Source organism: Moschus berezovskii, chromosome 8 (assembly GCF_049115385.1).
Source record: "Moschus berezovskii isolate FMDL1 chromosome 8, NW_MosBer_1.0, whole genome shotgun sequence".
In the NCBI taxonomy this organism is placed as follows: Eukaryota; Metazoa; Chordata; class Mammalia; order Artiodactyla; family Moschidae; genus Moschus; species Moschus berezovskii.
This window is the reverse complement of record NC_142467.1, coordinates 27,924,151-27,943,680: the sequence shown is the minus strand read 5'-3', so window position 1 is coordinate 27,943,680 and position 19,530 is coordinate 27,924,151. Positions and strand designations below refer to the sequence as shown.

General features: G+C 39.4%; 2 protein-coding genes across 4 annotated transcripts in view; one reads left to right on the top strand and one right to left on the bottom strand.

Moving 5' to 3' along the window:
- Window positions 1–19,530, bottom strand: part of TMEM167A (transmembrane protein 167A) — a 56,818-nt gene that overhangs the window by 32,129 nt on the left and 5,159 nt on the right. Inside the window, exon 2 of the mRNA XM_088839289.1 lies at window positions 3,880–4,044. Within this exon, the coding sequence (XP_088695415.1) occupies window positions 3,880–4,044 (165 nt within the window). The remainder of the gene's footprint in view (window positions 1–3,879; window positions 4,045–19,530) is intronic.
- Window positions 4,066–19,530, top strand: part of XRCC4 (X-ray repair cross complementing 4) — a 298,009-nt gene continuing 282,544 nt past the window's right edge. The window contains exon 1 of one of the 3 annotated variants that reach the window (XM_055428746.2): window positions 4,066–4,176. The gene's annotated coding sequence lies outside the window, so the exon portion shown is untranslated. The other 2 variants (XM_055428747.2, XM_055428744.2) reach the window with 2 other exon arrangements.

The window sequence follows — 19,530 nt, the reverse complement described above, 5'->3', positions numbered from 1 at the left end:
GACTGATGCTGAAGCTGAAGTTCCAATACCTTGGCCACTTGATGAGAAGAGCCAACTCACCGGAAAAGACGCAGATGCTGGGAAAGCTTGACAGCAAGAGAAGGGGGCGACAAAGGATGAGATGGTTGGATGGCATCACTGACCCAATGGACACGAGTTTGAGCAAACTCTGGGAGATAGTGAAGGACAGAGAAGCCTGGTGTGCTGGAGTCCATGGGGTCACAAAGAGTCAGACATGACTTACTGACTAAACAACAACAAGTAAATATATCCTCTCCATTGTTACCAGTTGGTTTTCTAAAGTGCACTCCATTCTTTTCCTTGCTCAAAGTGTTTATTAGGTACACAAACATTATCAAAATATAAAGTCTTGAAAAGACTTCAAGACCTGGCCTCAAGCTTTCTAGTCTCATCTCTTCACTGATTAACTTCAGTTTCTTGCACTCCCCAGGCAAGTATTCAACTTCACGTTCTTTGTGTCCTTAACTACCTCATCCTTTATCTATCTAAAGGCTAGAGAATGTTTTCCCAGCTCTAGCTAATGACTCCTTCTCTAGTCCTCAGTCACTCCTTAATACACAGGTCAGAGTGTTATCTCCTTGACGATGCCCTCCAGCAGTTCCCAGTGACAATTATTTTCTCTGTCCCTAAACAATTTCTCAGCTACAAGAGGAAAGAAACTATTTCACACCCTTTCTCTGGTACTTAATTATAAAATATGGGCAATAAATAGGTCCTACTTTGCAGGTTTGTGAACATTAAATGAGAATATCGGTAAGTCACTTAACACATCAACAGAGGAAGAAACGAAGATAAACTCCTCAGGCTGAACAAATAAAGGATGGTAGCTGGGAATGATTCTAAACCTCATGTTCTTTCTACCAAACACGTTGCCTCTGGTGGCTCAGAGGTTAAAGCGTCTGCCTCCAATGAGGGAGACCCGGGTTCGATCCCTGGGTCGGGAAGATCCCCTGGAGAAGGAAATGGTAACCCACTCCAGTATTCTTGCCTGGAGAATCCCATGGACGGAGAAGCCTGGTAGGCTACAGTCCACGGGGTCGCAAAGAGTCGGACACGACTGAGTGACTGAAGAGAACAGAACAGATCTCTCTCTGTCCTAGGAGATAACACATAGCAATATCTTACTGCTGTTTTCTACGCAAGAGGGACACTGGTGGCATATACATGGACTGGACTACGGACGTCCAAATAAACACCTAAAGGGAGTAGAAGAAAACTTAAGGTACAGGGAAGGCTTCTTTGGAAGAGATGAAACTAGAGATGAATCTTGAAGAATTTTAAGTTAGGGAGAACTAGGGTTTCTGGAGTTTTTAAAACTATTAATTCATAAATGATATAATTATTATACTGCTTATGCTCTGACAGTTGTAAATTATTATTGCTGATAAACACTTAATGGCCTTGAAATGAATTTTAAAACATGGATTCACTGGGGGCTTCCCTGGTGGCTCAGTGGTAAAGGAGCTGCCTGCTAATGCAGGGGACACAGGTTCTCAATCCCTGATCTGGGAATATTCCACATGCCGCAGAACAACTATAAAAGTCTGCTACAACTACGGAACCTGTGCTTTAGAGCCCAGGGGCCGCAATTACTGAAACCTGTGCACCTAGAGCTCGCGCCCTCAATGAGAGAAGTTACTGCAATGAGAAGCTCGCACATCTTAACTGGAGGGCAGCCCTCATTTGCAGTAACAAAAACCCAGCACAGGCAAAAGTAAATAAAATTATGGGGGAAAAAAAAAAGAATGCATGGGAAGGAGGATATTAAAAACTGAATGGTTCTTTCTAAAAAGAAAAATGGATTAAAATACAGTAATTCGATATAAGTCAAAATCACTGGTTGTTGTTTAGTTGCTAAACCATGTCTCTGAGCTGCAGCAGGCCAGGCTTCCTTGTCCTTCGCTATCTCCCAGAGTTTGCTCAAATTCATGTCCATTGAATCAGTGGTGCTGTCTAACCATCTCATTATCACTAGGCTATCTTGCAAATATACCAAGTTGAGGTACAAACTTAAAAAGAAACCTCACTGTGTAACTCTTCCAACTTCTCCTGAAATGCTGACATCTTAAGTTCACAGGAACAAAGCAGAAATGAAAACATTAATTACCTGGCAGTGATTTCTATTTTCCACCCACATCTGATTGGCATATTATATTTGAGAGCAACAAACCACTAAGACATATTTGATTTTCAGTTATGTTCTTTTCATTAACAACAGCATGAAGACTTTTGACATGCCTGACTTCCTTTGCCTGTAAACATCTATTCAGAAGTTTCGAAATGAGACAATGCTTTTAAGTTGATTTTTCAAATGCACCCTGGCACACAGCAAGAGCTAATAAATGAGAGTTATTATTGTTACTCTGAATACTGGTTAGTATGGCCAGATGGTTCAAATACTGTAAATCGTAAACGGTATATGTCTTGCTTCTAAATAGAACACAAGACAAAAAGAAGAATCTATCTCTGCCTGTACTATGAGTAAAACAATCAAATTTCAGCCTCAAGGAGGATATATGCAAGAATTAAGACCAACAGTCTCGCTACTCTTTTTGGATTGCAAAATGAACCACATTTTCTAAGTTAAATAATGGCTCACTTAGGACACAAGTCTATCCACTTGTGTCCTTTCACGTGATAGCTCAAAAAAGTAACTGGAGAGTATCTTTGGCCAAGGAAGGAATAATCTGCCAATAAAACATCATCCCTCTATACACTGTAAACTTCTCCAGGGAAAAGTTTTGACTTATGCTCCAGCTATAACCAAAGTAGCTGGCATAAAGCAAACAATGAATGAGTTTTCGATTAAACATCTAAGGGTTTTGTGCTATATGGGATTCTGCAGGAACTTCTGGGAACACAAGCTCAGCAACTTTTCACTTTAGAAAAGCTTTTGCCATGGCTGCTTTTGATAGTATAATAAAAGGCACGAATCTTTTCCTCATAAATACAGCATCTGGCACATAGACCTCATAAATTCATGGCAAGGGCCTGGTGTAGAGGCTGTTAGCATGTACCGTGACAAAGGTGAAATGCCTGCAGACATAGCTTGGGAGACCTTTGCTATTACTACTGATTATTTCATCTGTCCTCTGTCCATGTTGGTTTTATGCATTTTTCTCAGCTTGGAGAAATAAACATTTCCCTTGTGAACTTCTGTGGCTTATTTCAAGCTTCTCAAAGAGGCCCAAACTATTAAAGGAATCTGTAATAAGGCAAAATAACACAGGAAACCTTAATAATGTATGGAAGGGGAGGAAGACCCGAGACCAGACACCACTCCAAGCACAGTAAGCTTCTAGAAAAGCCACCTCCACAGACAACTCCAATCATTAAAAAACAGCTTATAAAGTAGCATCTTTAGAGTTGAGAGAATGGAGCTGGAGAGACCTAAGAGGCCAATTAATTCAACAAGTGAAAATTAAGGTGGGGCGTCTGGGGTTTGTTTGACAACAATGAAACATCTGGCTTAAGTCTGCAATGAGATAACAGACCGCAAAACAACAAGCGCGCAAACCCGGCAGCTCTAAAGCCTGAAAATGACCACTAACAGTAAGTGACGACGGGTTAAGCCAAAACAGCGCATTTCTTTGAAACAAGTCATTAAAGTAGCCTCTGCGTGTGAGGAGGGGCTCTGCGGCCCTGAGGTTCTTTCTTGGGCTGTCGGCTCTGGTTGTCCCAGTATGGACGTGCAGGGGCCACATGGCTCCCGGGCCCATCTCTCCCTCTGGGCCCCGGGAGAGTCAAGTTAGTGACAGGGTTCTCCGGCCGGGGACTGCCACCCAACCCTCCAGCCCTAGTACTGGCTCGCAGCCCCTGCACAAAGCTCAGTCGCGACCCCAAAGCCCCGGTTCTTACCATAGTGAGGCAGGCGAAGCCCCAGCCACATCACCCTTCCGTGCCCAGGGCGGAAGAGGCGTGCACGGCCGGCTCGCCGTTCTCTCCCCTTCCCGCGGTCTGGTTGGGCCTGTCAGGGTACCTCCTCCTGAGGCGCGGGTCTCGGGCTCTACGATAGGCTCCTCTCTACCGGAAGGGGCGGGACTTAAATGACGTCACTCAGCCACCGCGGAAGTAGGTGACACTCTCATTGGCTGCTGGATGTCCGCCTGTGGGAGCGGGCCTTTTGGAGGAGGCCGGAAGTGGAATTACTGACAGGTAGGGTCCGGAAGTGGCGACTGACTCTTTTAATAGTCGGTGGTCCAGTTATTATTATTATTATTATTTTTCTTTACTTCTCTAGAACTCCTCAGCGCTCAAATTTTTTTCCGGCTTGGACTCCCCTCGATGTGTAAGCTTCTGGCCCTCCTGTTTGTAAACTCTCGGGAACACCTGAGTTCTCTGGCGTTACCCTCAGGTCGTGAATCTCTTGGGCTCCCTTTTCAGTTTCTCCCTTTGCACCTGCGGGGTTCTTTGTGTAAAGCGCCTTTGAAATGCCCCGTAAAGCTGTGGGATTAGGAGGACACTTGAATTCAGAGGGTTGTGTTGAGAAGGTGTTTGATCATTTTCCTAACATTGGCATTCTCCTAATTCCCAGCGTTCTGTAGATTGTCAGTGGGTTCGATCTGACGCTGACAGGTGCCCGTTGGAGTCAGGAAGGAACTTTGTGTGGGAACAAATGGAAAGGAGCTGTCTTTCCTGAGTTCAGTAATTGATTAGGTGGCTTTAGAGAAATGGTCCACCTGCAAGACATATACCAACTTTTTCTTTTAATCAGTATTATTATTTAGCTTTCTCTAATTTTAACAATCTCATTAGATAAGGTTCTATTCCCTCTCCCCAGATTCTTTTTAGAATGTTATCAGTTTTTTAATACTTTGACTCAGAGTGGATTGAGAGAAACAGGAAAGGAAGCTCATATAATGCATTGATTTATGTGCTGTTCTTGGCCAAGCTATGAGACACTTCTATATTTAGGGCAACACAGTGATTAGAATATTTGGGTTTTTACTATCTGTGATTGTACTGTTGGCTACTGCCCACCAAGTTTTATTCTTTTCTTTTTACTAACTTTTTGTTTGAATCTACTGAATTGTCAAGAATTGGTTACATACACAAATTTAGCAAGTACTTAACTGAGCTTTTATTCATACCATCATGAGTCTACTGCAGAGGGATAAAGATGGCCTGTTCCTTCCAGAAATTTAATGGGCACGGGGAAAAGGGGAATTAGAAATATACAAAAATATACTGTACCCTTGTCCTATCAAAAAACAAGCTGTAATGCTTTGTCTTGTGATTGCTTTAAATATGTTTTTTTTAAGTCTTGCCATTAAAATTAAATAATCTTGGCTTGGTTATGGAAATTATGTTGTGCAACTCATCAGGCTTGGTTTTCAAAGTAGCAAATGTGTCTGCAGACATCTTGCTGTAGTGTAGATTGTCTTCATTTACATGGACACTTGAGGGTTATATGTAATAGCTGAAGTGCACCAGGAAATTGAAGTTGTTAAAAATCATAGCTGATTTACTGTATTTATGAATTTTGATTAATTTTAGACCATGCTTCAAAATAGGGAAGAACAATGCCAGTTATTTTAAAGTTACCCATAGAGGAAGCCAAATAGCAATAGATAAGACTGCACATACATTTGTATATAGTTTTTCATATAACAGAACAAAGTTAATCTGACACGATCTCTTGGCAAGATCCCTTAGGAGGTGGTAATTGAGATATATGGTCATTAAGCACATAAACTCCCTGCTCTTGGTTTCACTGCCAGTGAACTAATTTAAGCACTGTCTTACATTGCTATTTCAAAAGTCTTTTTTCTGGCAACTTTGGTGTGGAATCTTATTTCAGACTATCTTGAATCATTTTCTTACACACTATAAGTGAATTCTGATTCTTATAATTTCCTTCTTCAAAAATTATTGTCTCTCTTGCATCTAGAAGAGTATTTTCAACTTTGATTTCTTAGGTTCAGTAGAATTATATGTAAAAATAGTACATATTTATGTTTTTGTGTGCAAAGAATGCATGGGCCTCCCTAGTATTGTCAGGTATTTGACCTGCACTAAACACTCAATGAAGAAGGCAACGGCAACCCACTCCATTACTCTTGCCTGGAAAATCCCATGGACAGAGGAGCATGGTAGGCTGCAGTCCATGGGGTCGTGAAGAGTCAGACAGGACTGAGCAACTTCACTTTCACTTTTCACTTTCATGCATTGGAGAAGGAAATGGCAACCAACTCCAGTGTTCTTGCCTGGAGAATCCCAGGGACGGAGGAGCCTGGTATGATGCCGTCTATCGGGTCGCAGAGAGTTGGACACGACTGAAGCGACTTAGCAGCAGCAGCAGCAGCAAGTGCTCAATGGGCTTCCCTGGTAGCTCAACTGGTAAAGAATCTGCCTGCAATGTAGGAGACCCTAGTTTGATTCCTGGGTCAAGAAGATTCGGGGAGACGGGATAGGCCACCCTCTCCAGTATTCTTAGGTTTTCCTGCTGGCTGAGCTGGTAAAGAATCTGCCTGCAATGTTGGAGACCTGGGTTTGATCCCTGGGTTGGGAAGATCCGTGGAGAAGGGACCAGCTCCCACTACTTCAGTATTCTGGCCTAGAGAATTCCATGGACTGTTTAGTCCATGGGGTGGCAAAGAGCTGGACAGGACTGAGCAACTTTCACTTTCAAGCACTCTATAAGGCTTGCGTGTTTTGTGCCTGGCTTTCTTTGTTCACTAAAATAAAAAACTTTTGAACGGAGGGATAATGGAGGAGGGCCAGTTGGCTTGAATATTAGGCACTCAGTGAACGGTTTTTAAAATTAAAAGTTTAAAAAATTGAATTGGTACTGCTTTTAGTACCAGACCGCTTTCTCCTGTCTCTTTTCACTTGTCTTTAGTATTGATGGTGTTGATCATTTCCTTTTATCTGACTTTTTTCTCATTCAATGATATTCACATATAGTAAAAAAATAATAGTTTTACTTAATTTGTTGTTTTCTTTGATCCTCAACTAATCTCCATAGTAAGAGGTTAAAGTTCTTTGTTGTCTAGTGTTCATCATTGTCCTGTTTTTTCTCCTTTATAAAAAATTCTCTTTCCCCATGGCTCGTAGATTAAGACCCACAAAATTTTGATTGACCCACATGTTATTTTTTCACCTTAAGAAGTGCTTCTCTTAATCTTTCTCTGATTCCAACACCATTTATTTGTTCTTCTGAGCAAGAATCCTTTCAAAAGTTTTCTGTGCTCCAAGTTCCAATTTCTCTTTTACTCTTCTTTCTTGAGATCCCTTCAACACAGTGCCTATGATTACCACAAATGCTCTTGTTAGTGTCAGTCAGTCTGAAACTGAATTTTCATTTCTGTTTATCATGCTATTTCTTTCCTCCAAGCCTTTGCTCATGCAGCTTCTTCTTCCTGGAATGTGTTTTCTTATCTTTTTTCCTTCCACTCCTAAACATTTTCCACCTTCTAAATTGTATATCAGATATAATTCAAGGAACCTTCTTCTGAAATTTCAGACTGGTTAACGTGCTACTTTTCAGAGGAGCTCCCATCTTGACTCTGTACTTTACAAGCTTGCATAATAATCCTCTTTGGGTGTTTCTGTCTCACCAGATAGCTGGGAATATGTCTTACTCATCTTTGAGATGTTTAAAGCCTGGTACAAAGGATGTAGTCAGTGAATATTTTAATGCATTAATGGCATGACCAAAGTTATTCAGCTAGGAGTTTTGATTTCAGTCTGAGTTTTATGGGTATAAGTCAAGCTTATGACCAACCTAGATAGTATATTAAAAAGCAGAGACATTACTTTGCCAACAAAGGTCCGTCTAGTCAAGGCTATGGTTTTTCCAGTGGTCATGTATGGATGTGAGAGTTGGACTGTGAAGAAAGCTGATCGCTGAAGAATTGATGCTTTTGAACTGTGGTGCTGGAGAAGACTCTTGAGAGTCCCTTGGACTGCAAGGAGATCCAACCAGTCCATTCTAAAGGAGATCAATCCTGGGTGTTCATTGGAAGGACTGATGCTAAAGCTGAAACTGCAATACTTTGGCCACCTCATGCGATGAGTTGACTCACTGGAAAAGAGTCTGATGCTGGGAGGGATTGGGGGCGGGAGGAGAAGGGGACGACAGAGAATGAGGTGGCTGGATGGCATCACCGACTTGATGGACATGAGTTTGAGTGAACTCCGGGAGTTGGTGATGGACAGGGAGGTCTGGCGTGCTGTGATTCATGGGGTCGCAAAGAGTCGGACACGACTGAGTGACTGAACTGAACTGAAGTCAAGCTTTATTTGCAATACCTCATTTTCAGGAAAAAGGTGACTGTCTTCAAGACAGTTCTTTTTATACTACTAGAAAGTTTTTAGTTAATGCATTATATCGCTCTGGGCAATATGCTCCTTGTCCTTTGTGAAGCTGCCAGTACTGATGAGAAAGTTAGTTGTGACTTTTTGTAAAACATGGGTTGAAATTAGTGAGCAGAGGGTTGTTATAGTCAGCAAATTTTTAATATTGATGAAATTGGGCTCTTTATAGAAGAAAAACACCATTGAGACTTTTGTTGCCCAAAAGAAAAAAACATGTTAGAATTCCAAATGGATGATGGGGCATTCATCCTTCTGCTAGATACCAGTGTTGCCGATAGCTTTAAATTAAACTTTTGCCTTTGTGCTACTGGGAAATCCCAGGGTATTTACAAGATTTTACAAAGATTTTCTCCCAGGGATATGGTAGTTTGCTCTTAAGATTGAGTTAATAATGGTTGGTTTGTAAACATGATTTCTGATACTTGGCACAAAAATTAGGTGCACTAATTTTGCATATAAAACACTGTTTAATTCTAGATAATGAGCCAGACTTTCCAACTGCCCTTTATGGCAGGCATTCTGGATTTTAACTGATCTCTGAATATCGTCATCATTTTTACAGTCTGTAAACCAGTCTTTTATAAATTTGTCTAGCTTTTAGGACTAACGAAAAGGGAAATAATTTAATTCTATAAATTCTGAAAATGCTTCAGTGGCTTTCACCCTTAGCAACGGGATTGAAAATAACGATTAGGCTTAGAATTAAGAGTCAAAACAAGTATTACTTGGAGTACACTTCTGAATTTGTGCCTTGTTTCTCTGAGTTGTCCTAGCCTGCAGCAGTGACCAAAATGTTGAAATAAGCAAGGACTTCAATCTGGTCTTTGTGTGAGAGGATGCTATGAGCTTAATTGTAGTTTTGTAAGAACACTTAATGAGAATTTTATTGAATAAAAAAAATCTTTCTCAATTGAAACAGAAACAAGTGGCTGCAAAGACATAAGATGCAGCCATTGTTGAAGACACTCATCAAAGTGTCCTGATAGTATAAATATTGACATGCTGAGACATGTCAATATTTACCATAGAATCTGGAAGTTGCCAAGTTCCTGTTTAAGAAATATGACCCTAGCATTGGACACAGTATATCAATAAATAAGGAACATGTCCATATGAACAGCTGCTCAGAGAAAATCTCAGAGAAAATAGGATAACATCTGTCTAAACTTTAGGGCACTTCAAAAGTTAAATTTAAAAAATTTATTGATTCTTTTTTGGTAATTTGTAGGTTGATGCTTTTACAATATAGTGTATTAATATAGTTCCATATGTGGGCTTGTCTTAAGTATTTTTTTCTAAATACAGCATGCTTGGTTGGAATTTATAATTTTCTAAATTAGTTGTGCTATGATACTCATCTCTAAATTGAATTAAAAAATCTTGCCTTAATATTGTGCTTAGAAACTGACTTCTTCATTTAGAGGATTTTTCTTACAGAAGTTAGGTCAAATCATAACATTACTTTTAGAAACCAAAAGTTTGTGCTCTGAGAATTTAGCAGTAGAGAAAATATAAGTTTCTGAAGTTTAACTGTAATGAGGAAATTTATCCTGATTATTATATGGCAACTATGTCTCAGAATAAAATGTATAGAGTAATGAGCGACTAAGGTAAATATGTTTGGTTGAATATCACAGATCACCACTGTTAATTCCCATGTGAGAATCACTGTAACTTAACAAGAGTAATTAATGAAAAATAGTTGCTTGAAACCTTTATATCAAGTCACTGGAACCACACAGACAACCTTGCATCTGATTTACAGACTTCTAGAAGGTTAAACTTAGCATTATTAGAATAATAATAGTCCAAACAGTCCTAGAAAGGCATGAACCATGGCTCTTGGGACTGGTCCTTTCATCGTTTCTCATTTCTGATAGCAAAGATTGATAGCTTTTACACAGTAATCTAATTATTTTACCATATTGTAATGTTTATATTACATTGCAATATAATGTCACGGAGGTTTGTGACATTGTACAGGAGACAGGGAGCAAGACCATCCCCAAGAAAAAGAAATGCAAAAAAGCAAAATGCCTGTCTAGGGGGCATTACAAATAGCTGTGAAAAGAAGAGAAGCCAAAAAAAACAAAGGAGAAAAGGAAAGATATACCCATTTGAATGCAGAGTTCCAAAGAATAGCAAGGAGAGATAAGAAAGCCTTCCTCAATGATCAGTGCAAAGAAATAGAGGGAAACAATAGAATGGGAAAGACTAGAGATCTCATCAAGAAAATTAGAGATACCAAGGGAACATTTCTTGCAGAGATGGCCACAATAAAGGACAGAAATGGTATGGACGTAACAGAAGCAAAAGATATTAAGAAGAGGTGGCAAGAATACGCAGAAGAACTGTACAAAAAAGGTCTTCATGACCCAGATAATCACAATGGTGTGGTCACTCACCTATAGCCAGACATCCTGGAATGTTAAGTCAAGTGGGCCTTAGGAAGCATCACTATAAACAAAGCTAGTAGAGGTGATGGAATTTCAGTTGAGTTATTTCAAATCCTAAAAGATGCTGTGAAACTGCTGCAGTCAATATGCCAGCAAATTTGGAAAACTCAGCAGTGGCCACAGGACTGGAGAAGGTCAGTTTTCACTCCAATCCCAAAGACAGGCAATGCGAAAGAATGCTCAGACTACCACACAATTGCACTCATCTCACTCGCTAGTAATGTTCAAAATTCTCCAAGCCAGGCTTCAACAGGACGTGAACCATGAACTTCCAGATGTTCAAGCTGGATTTAGAAAAGTCAGAGGAATCAGAGATCAAATTGCCAACATCTGGTGGATCATGGAGAAAGCAAGAGAGTTCCAGAAAAACGTCTATTTCTGCTTTATTGACTATGCCAAAGCCCTTGACTGTGTGGATCACAATAAACTGTGGAACATTCTGAAAGAGATGGGAATACCAGACCACCTGACCTGCCTCTTGAGAAACCTGTATGCAAGTCAGGAAGCAACAGTTAGAACTGGACATGGAACAACAGACTGGTTCCAAATAGGAAATGGAGTATGTCAAGGCTATATATTGTCACCCTGCTTATTTAACTTATATGCAGAGTACATCGTGAGAAATGCTGGGCTGGATGAAGCACAAGCTGAAATATCAACCTCAGATATGCAGATGACACCACCCTTATGGCAGAAAGTGAAGAAGAACTAAAGAGCCTCTTGATGAAAGTGAAAGAGGAGAGTGAAAAATTTGGCTTAAAGTTCAACATTCAGAAAACAAAGATCATGACATCCCGTCCCATCACTTCATGGCAAATAGATGGAGAAACAGTGGAAACAGTGGCTGACTTTATTTTGGGGGGGCTCCAAAATCACTTCTTATGGTGATTGCAGCCATGAAATTAAAAGATGCTTACTGTTTGAAAGAAAAGTTATGACCAACCTAGACAACATATTAAAAAACAGGGATATTACTTTGCCAACAAAGGTCTGTCTAGTCAAGGCTATGGTTTTTCCAGTAGTCATGTATGGATGTGAGACTTGGACTGTAACGAAAGCTGAGTGCCGAAGAATTGATGCTTTTGAACTGTTCTGTTGGAGAAGACTCTTGAGAGTCCCTTGAACTGCAAGGAGACCCAACCAGTCTATCCTAAAGGAGATCAGTCCTGAATGTTCATTTTAAGGACTAATGTTGAAGCTGAAATTCCAGTACTCTGGCCACCTGATGCGAAGAGCTGATTCATTTGAAAAGACCCTGATGTTGGGAAAGATTGAAGGCAGGAAGAGAAGGGACCGACAGAGAATGAGATGGCTGGATGGCATCACCGACTTGATGGACATGAGTTTGGGTAAACTCTAGGAGTTGGTGATGGACAGTGAGACCTGGGGTGCTGTGGTCCATGGGGTCGCAAAGAGTCGGACATGACAGAGTGACTGAACTGAACTGAATGTTTATATTTTGAACAGGGAATGCTGAATACAATTGAAATCATATATTCTTTCAAAAACTACATTTGTTTCTATAAACAACTTGATAAACATGGAAAAACAAATTTGCTTAGAGGTTCATAAAAAACTTTTAATGTGCTCAGTATATTAAAGATAGAATGAAAAACACATTTTAAAATTTAAATTGACTGAATATCTCTTTCAGAGAGGCATTGCCATTATTTTGAGGTAAGATGTTGAGTTTTTAGGAGAAAACATTAGAATTGTTAATTAGTGATTTTTAAAACTTGGGAAACATTTTTTGCCCTGTAACCAGGACTTGTAATTTTGTTTTAAATAGATAGGTTATGATTGTTTTTTTTTAGAATCATTAGTGCCTTATACAAAATATTTACCAATTGTCTTTTTGAACCACCTGTTACTGGTTACTTATTATGTGGTGACAACAAAGTCCCAGTGTTTTAGAAATGACATGTGTTTTGGATTTGATAAGAATGAAAGCATATTAAGTTGAAAATGTAAAAGTTCCTGTTTGGTGTTGAATATTATGAATTTAATAGAGTGCTTCCTGAAGTGTGGTACACATACTATTGACGGAATATATACATTTGCTTACTTACAACTTATTTTGCACATACCTTAAGATAATTGAGAGCCACATATCCAATGGGTAACAGTGAGGATTCATCTTGAAATGTCTGATTCCAAAGTCTGACACAAGATAGCTTAAGCAAAAAGGAATTTCTTGGCCTCATACCTAAAACATTCACAGTTAGATCTAGATTCTGTAGCTGCCCTAATCAGATCTGAGCTGCTGACCACCCCTTAGTTCTACTTTCTGCTTTCTTTGTTTTGTTCTGATTCGCTCCAGTTGTACAGCCTTATAACATCAAATCCAGTGCAGAAGAAACTCTATGCTTTAGATGCAGATAAAAGACATTGAGCCTTACAGGTCTTAGTTGTCCTAACTTGAATCATGTACTCATCTTTGAATCACTTCCTAGAGATTAAAATATAATGTTGGTTTAGTCCAGATCTGTATTCTACTGCAACTTGGGATCAAAGTCTACTTGCTCATAGCGTGTGGATGAGAACAGTGGAGGTGGGGGTGTGCGACACTCAAGGTTTTGTTGCTATTTGCAGGGAGTCTGTATTGAGAAATGCAGACCACCAAATTCTCTCTAAATGTTGGATAAATGAACACTTTTAACCTGAATTGGGTAGGGCATGGACCAGACACTGATGGCATTTTCTGACAAATGTTTAGTTATAGCTAACAATACAGAACTCTGCAGTTGGAAATGGAGAGGGAAAAGTATCAGTGTAAACTAACATCATTCAAATTGGTATAGATTAAATGCATTCAGCCTTTGAGATAGAATTGCTTATTGATTATGTATAATAGGTATTTGACTCATATTGGTTAGATATAAAAATTCTGATCACATGAGTCTAATGATGTATCATAGGATGAAAAATTTTGGAAAGTTTCAATATGATTATTACTTCTCATTTCTTTATTGTGGATATTCTGTGCAGTCTTTGAATATACATATAAAGTAGCTCATATATTGAATATTTTTTCAATTGATTGTGTTACATTTTGGCCTTAAGACCAAATTATTAGTGTATAGTTAATAAATATTGAAATAATTTTAGCTATTTTGATTATCAGCTTTTCGATTATTCAAAAAATTTTTATCCTTAGTATTAATATATTTGATTCATTGTTGTAAAATAAATTTACCAATGAATTATGCACCACTGTCCCTGGTGTAATGTTTATCAGATAGAAGTATTTGTTGTGACCAGTAGTGAGTTTAATTCTTACTTAGTAAGGCTCCTAAAGTTTGAAGTATTAATTATATATTTAAGAATGTATTTCTAATAGATGACTTTTTCCTTTTACAAAAGTATCCTGTAACAAACAATTATCCTGATGGTCAAAGAAGACTTATTGAAAGCATTTTTGTTTTTACACATTTTATTATGGGTAATATAAAACATTTGTAAAAGAAGAGAGAATAATGAATTTCCATTATCTAGCACAAGAATTTTTTTGCATTCCATTCCCCTAAAATGAAAAGGACATCTTTTTTGGGTGTTAGTTCTGAAAGATCTTGTAGGTCTTCATAGAACCATTCAACTTCAGCTTCTTCAGCGTTACTGGTTGGGGCATAGACTTGGATTACCGTGATACTGAATGGTTTGCCTTGGAAACAAACAGATCATTCTGTCGTTTTTGAGATTGCATCCAAGTACTGCATTTTGGACTCTTTTGTTGACTATGATGGCTATTCCATTTCTTCTATGGGATTCCTGCCCACAGTAGTAGATAAAAGGGACATCTGAGTTAAATTCGCCATTTAAATTTTGAGTTTGCTGTCCATTTGAGTTTGCTGATTCCTAAAATGTTGACATTCACTCTTGCCATCTTCTGTCTAACCACTTCCAGTTTGCCTTGATTCATGGACCTTACATTCCAGGTTCCTATGCAGTATTGCTCTTTATAGCATCGGACCTTGCTTCCATCACCAGTCACATCCACAACTGGGTGTTGTTTTTGCTTTGGCACCATCCCTTCATTCTTTCTAAAGTTATTTCTCCACTGATCTCCAGTATGATATTGGGAGTTATTTCTCCATATTGAAGTTGTTTTCCACTGATCTCCAGTATTATATCATACAAGACCTTTTAGAACTAACACCCAAAAAAGATGTCCTTTTCATTATGTGAGATGCAAAAGTAGGAAGTCAGGAAACACCTGGAGTAACAGGCAGATTTGGCCTTGGAGTACAGAATGAAGCAGGGCAAAGGCTAATAGAGTTTTACCAAGAGAATGCACTGGTCAAAGCAAACACTCTTTTCCAATAACAGAAGAGAAGACTCGATACATGGACATCATCAGATGGTCACCACTGAATTCAGATTGATTACATTCTTTGCAGCCAGACATGGAGAAGCTCTATATAGTCAGCAAAAACAAGACCGGGAGCCAACTGTGGCTCAGATCATGAACTCCTTATTGCCAAATTCAGACTTAAATTGAAGAAAGTGGGGAAACCCACTAAACCATTCAGGTATGACCTAAATCAAATCCCTTATGATTATGCAGTGGAAGTAAGAAATAGATTTAAGGGACTAGATCTGATAGAGTGCCTGATGAACTATGGACAGAGGTTCATGACATTGTACAGGAATCAGGGATCAAGACCATCCCCAGAAAAATAAATACAAAAAAGCAAAATGGCTGTCTGAGGAGGCCTTACAAATAGCTGAAAAAGAAGAGAAGCGAAAAGCAAATGAGAAAAGGAAAGATATACGCATTTGAATGCAGAGTTACAAAGAATAGCAAGGAAGATAAAAAAGCCTTCCTCAGTGATCAATGCAAAGAAATAGAGGAAAACAATAGAATGGGAAAGACTAGAGAACTCTTCAAGAAAATGAGAGATACCAAGGGAACGTTTCATGCAAAGTTGGGCTCAATAAAGGGCAGAAATGGTATGGACCTGACAGAAGCAGAAGATATTAAGAAGAGGTGGCAAGAATCCACAGAAGAACTGTACAAAAAAGGTGTTCATGACCAATTTAGTTATGATGGTGTGGTCATTACCTATAGCCAGACATCCTGGAATGTGAAGTCAAGTGGGCCATAGGAAGCATCACTACAAACAAAGCTAGAGGAGGTTATGGAATTCCAGTTGAGCTATTTCAAATCCTGAAAGATGATGCTGTGAAAGTGCTGCACTCAATATGCCAGCAAATTTGGAAAACTCAGCAGTGGCCACAGGACTGGAGAAGGTCAGTTTTCACTCCAATCCCAAAGAAAGGCAATGCCAAAGAATGCTCAAACTACCACACAATTGCACTCAACTCACATGCTAGTAAAGTGATACTCAAAATTCTCCAAGCCTGGCTTCAGCAATATGTGAACTGTGAACTTCCAGATATTCAAGCTGGTTTTAGAAAAGGCAGTCTGCTTATTTAACTTATATGCAGAGTACATCATGAGAAACGCTGGGCTGGATGAAGCACAAGCTGGAATCAAGATTGTTGGGAGAACTATCAATAACTTTAGATATGCAGATGATACCACCCTTATGGTGAAAAGTGAAGAAGAACTAAAGAGCTTCTTGATGAAAGTGAAAGAAGAGAGTGAAAAAGTTGTCTTAAGGCTCAACATTCAGAAAAGTGAGATCATGGCATCTGGTCCCATCACATCATGGCATATAAATGGGGAAACAGTGGAAACAGTAAGCAACTTTATTTTTGAGGGCTCCAGAATCACTGCAGATTGTGACTGCAGCCATGAAATTAAAAGACACTTGCTCCTTGAGAGTCCCTTGTACTGCAAGGAGATCCAACCAGTCCATTCTAAAGGTGATCAATCCTGGGTGTTCACTGGAAGGACTGATGCTGAAGCTGAAACTCCAATACTTTGGCCACCTCATGCGACGAGTTGACTCACTGGAAAAGACTCTGATGCTGGGAGGGATTGGGGGTGGGAGGAGACGGGGACGACAGAGAATGAGATGGCTGGATGGCATCACTGACTCTATGGACATGAGTTTCAGTGAACTCCGGGAGTTGGTGATGTACAGGGAGGCCTGGCGTGCTGTGATTCATGGGGTCGCAAAGAGTCTGACACGACTGAGCGACTGAACTGAACTGAGACAGCATATTAAAAAGCAGAGACATCACTTTGCCAACAAAGGTCCGTCTACTCAAGGCTATGGTTTTTCCAGTGGTCATGTATGGATGTGAGAGTTGGACTGTGAAGAAAGCTGATCGCCGAAGAATTGATGCTTTTGAACTGTGGTGTTGGAGAAGACTCTTGAGAGTCCTTGGACTGCAAGGAGGTCCAACAGTCCATCCTAAAGGAGATCAGTCCTGGGTGTTCATTGCAAGGACTGATGTTGAAGCTGAAACTCCAAAACTTTGGCCACCTGATGTGAAGAGTTTCCTCCTTTGAGAGAACTTGATGCTGGGAAAGATTGAGGGCAGGAGTAGAAGGGAATGACAGAGGATGAGATGGTTGGATGACATCACCGAATTGATGTACATGAGTTTGTGTGAACTCTGGGAGTTGGTGATGGACAGGGATGCCTGGTGTGCTGCGATTCATGGGGTCGCAAAGAGTCGGATACGACTGAGCGACTGAACTGAACTAACTGATGACTTTTAAGTCTTTGTTAAATTGTCCAACACTATCCTCCCTTTGCACTGAAGTTTGTTGAAAAAGTCTGGGTCAGTTGCCCCATGAAGTGTCCCACAATATAGATTTTGCTGATTGCATTGCCTGAGTGACATTGTACATGTTTGTTCACCCTTTGTGTTTCCTGTAAATTGGAGGTTTGATTTGATTTATTTTGGAGGTTTTTTTTTTAGCATGGGTATATCATTGGTAGTGCTGTGTAGAGATTAAAAGCTTTACCAAGGAAACCAATGGGTTATGAATTCTTTTTTGTTTTGGTTAAGCCAGTGGGTTATGAGTCTTTTTCTGTTTATATCTCAAAATACAGTACGTTTGGCTTTAAAACAAAACTTGTGTTAGGAAATAAAAGAAGTCACAATATGGGGAATACACACACACGCACACACACAGACTTGTTTACTGGTCATATATTTGTCATTACTTAGTAACTCTTCATTTCTTTAATTTTAGAACAAGTTATGTTAGGAGTTCTTGTTTTGAGCCATACATGTTTTCCCAAAGAATGTTTTCCTTTAGAATTTCATGAGTTCTCATTAGTAGAAGGATTGGCTTTCTGAAAATTCTTTGTTGTTAGAATAATCTAAAATGAAGTGGTTATTTGTGGAGAAGGTTGTATAAAAAACTTTGCCTCTACTTTTGGAGTCTCTACATGGGATATTTTGGGTTACATATCAGCTGATGATTTAGAGTTGTGTTAATATATTGTGATAACTTGTTCATAGGGTAAGAAAAAACAGGTCAGTACCTTGATAGTTATAAAGGGAGAAAATTCAGAGAGAGACTGAGAGCCATGAAGTAAGCTAAGTACGAGACTTATAAAGAGGCTGTCTATGGTGGAGACTACACCTTTAGGCAGTATGTTGGATAGATCTGTTGTTTGTTGAATGCACTTCCATCTTTACTACTCCCTGCTGAATTTCAGTTTTATATTTTTAGAATGGTTCTGAAGATTACAGCAATATATATTAAGTTCCCAGCATAGTTCATTTTGTTCCCTTACTGACAGTGCCATAGCTTGAGCATTTAGGAGAAATGAATGATTTAGTAAAGTGTTATCTGTATCATACATTATAATTAGTTATACATGTACCTTTATTTTTCTGTGTTTATCTAGTAGTTTTTGTTCCCAGATTATTACCAGTCTCTTTTATTTTTTCCTGAATTGAAGAAATTATTAGATATTAAACCAGATATACCTGAAATGAATGTTTTCACTTAACTCTCTATGATCTTCATGTTCTAAAATACCCTAACTTGATTGAATCTTACTGCCATCGGTTAAATAGGTATCTCTGTTACAGAAAATTTCCAAACAAGGTTTAACCAAAAATTCATTTCAGTTCAGTTCAGTCGCTCCGTCGTGTCTGACTCTTTGCAACACCATGATTCGCAGTACGCCAGGCCTCCCTGTCCATCACCAACTGCTGGAGTTCACACAAACTCATGTCCATCAAGTTGGTGATGCCATCCAGCCATGTGATCCTCTTTCGTTCTCTTCTCCTCGTGATCCCTCCCAGCATCAGGGTCTTTTCCAATGAGTCAACTTGTTGCATGAGGTGGCCAAAGTATTGGGGTTTCAGCTTTAGCATCAGTCCTTCCAATGAACACCCAGGACTGATCTCCCTTAGAATGGACTGGTTGGATCTCCTTGCAGTCCAAGGGACTCTTAAGAGTCTTCTCGAAGACCACAGTTTAAAAGCATCAATTCTTCAGCGATCAGCTTTCTTCACAGTCCAACTCTCACATCCATACATGACCTCTGGTAAAACCATAGCCTTGACTAGACAGACCTTTGTTGGCAAAGTAATGTCTCTGCTTTTTAATATGCTGTCTAGGTTGGTCATATCTTTCCTTCCAAGGAGTAAGCGTCTTTTAATTTCATGGCTGCAATCACCATCTGCAGTGATCTTGGAGCCCCAAAAAATAAAGTCTGAAACTGTTTCCACTGTTTCCCCATCTATTTCCCATGAAGTGATGGGACCAGATGCCATGATCTTAGTTTTCTGAATGTTGAGCTTTAAGCCAACTTTTTCACTCTCCTCTTTCACTTTCATCAAGAGGTCTTTTAGT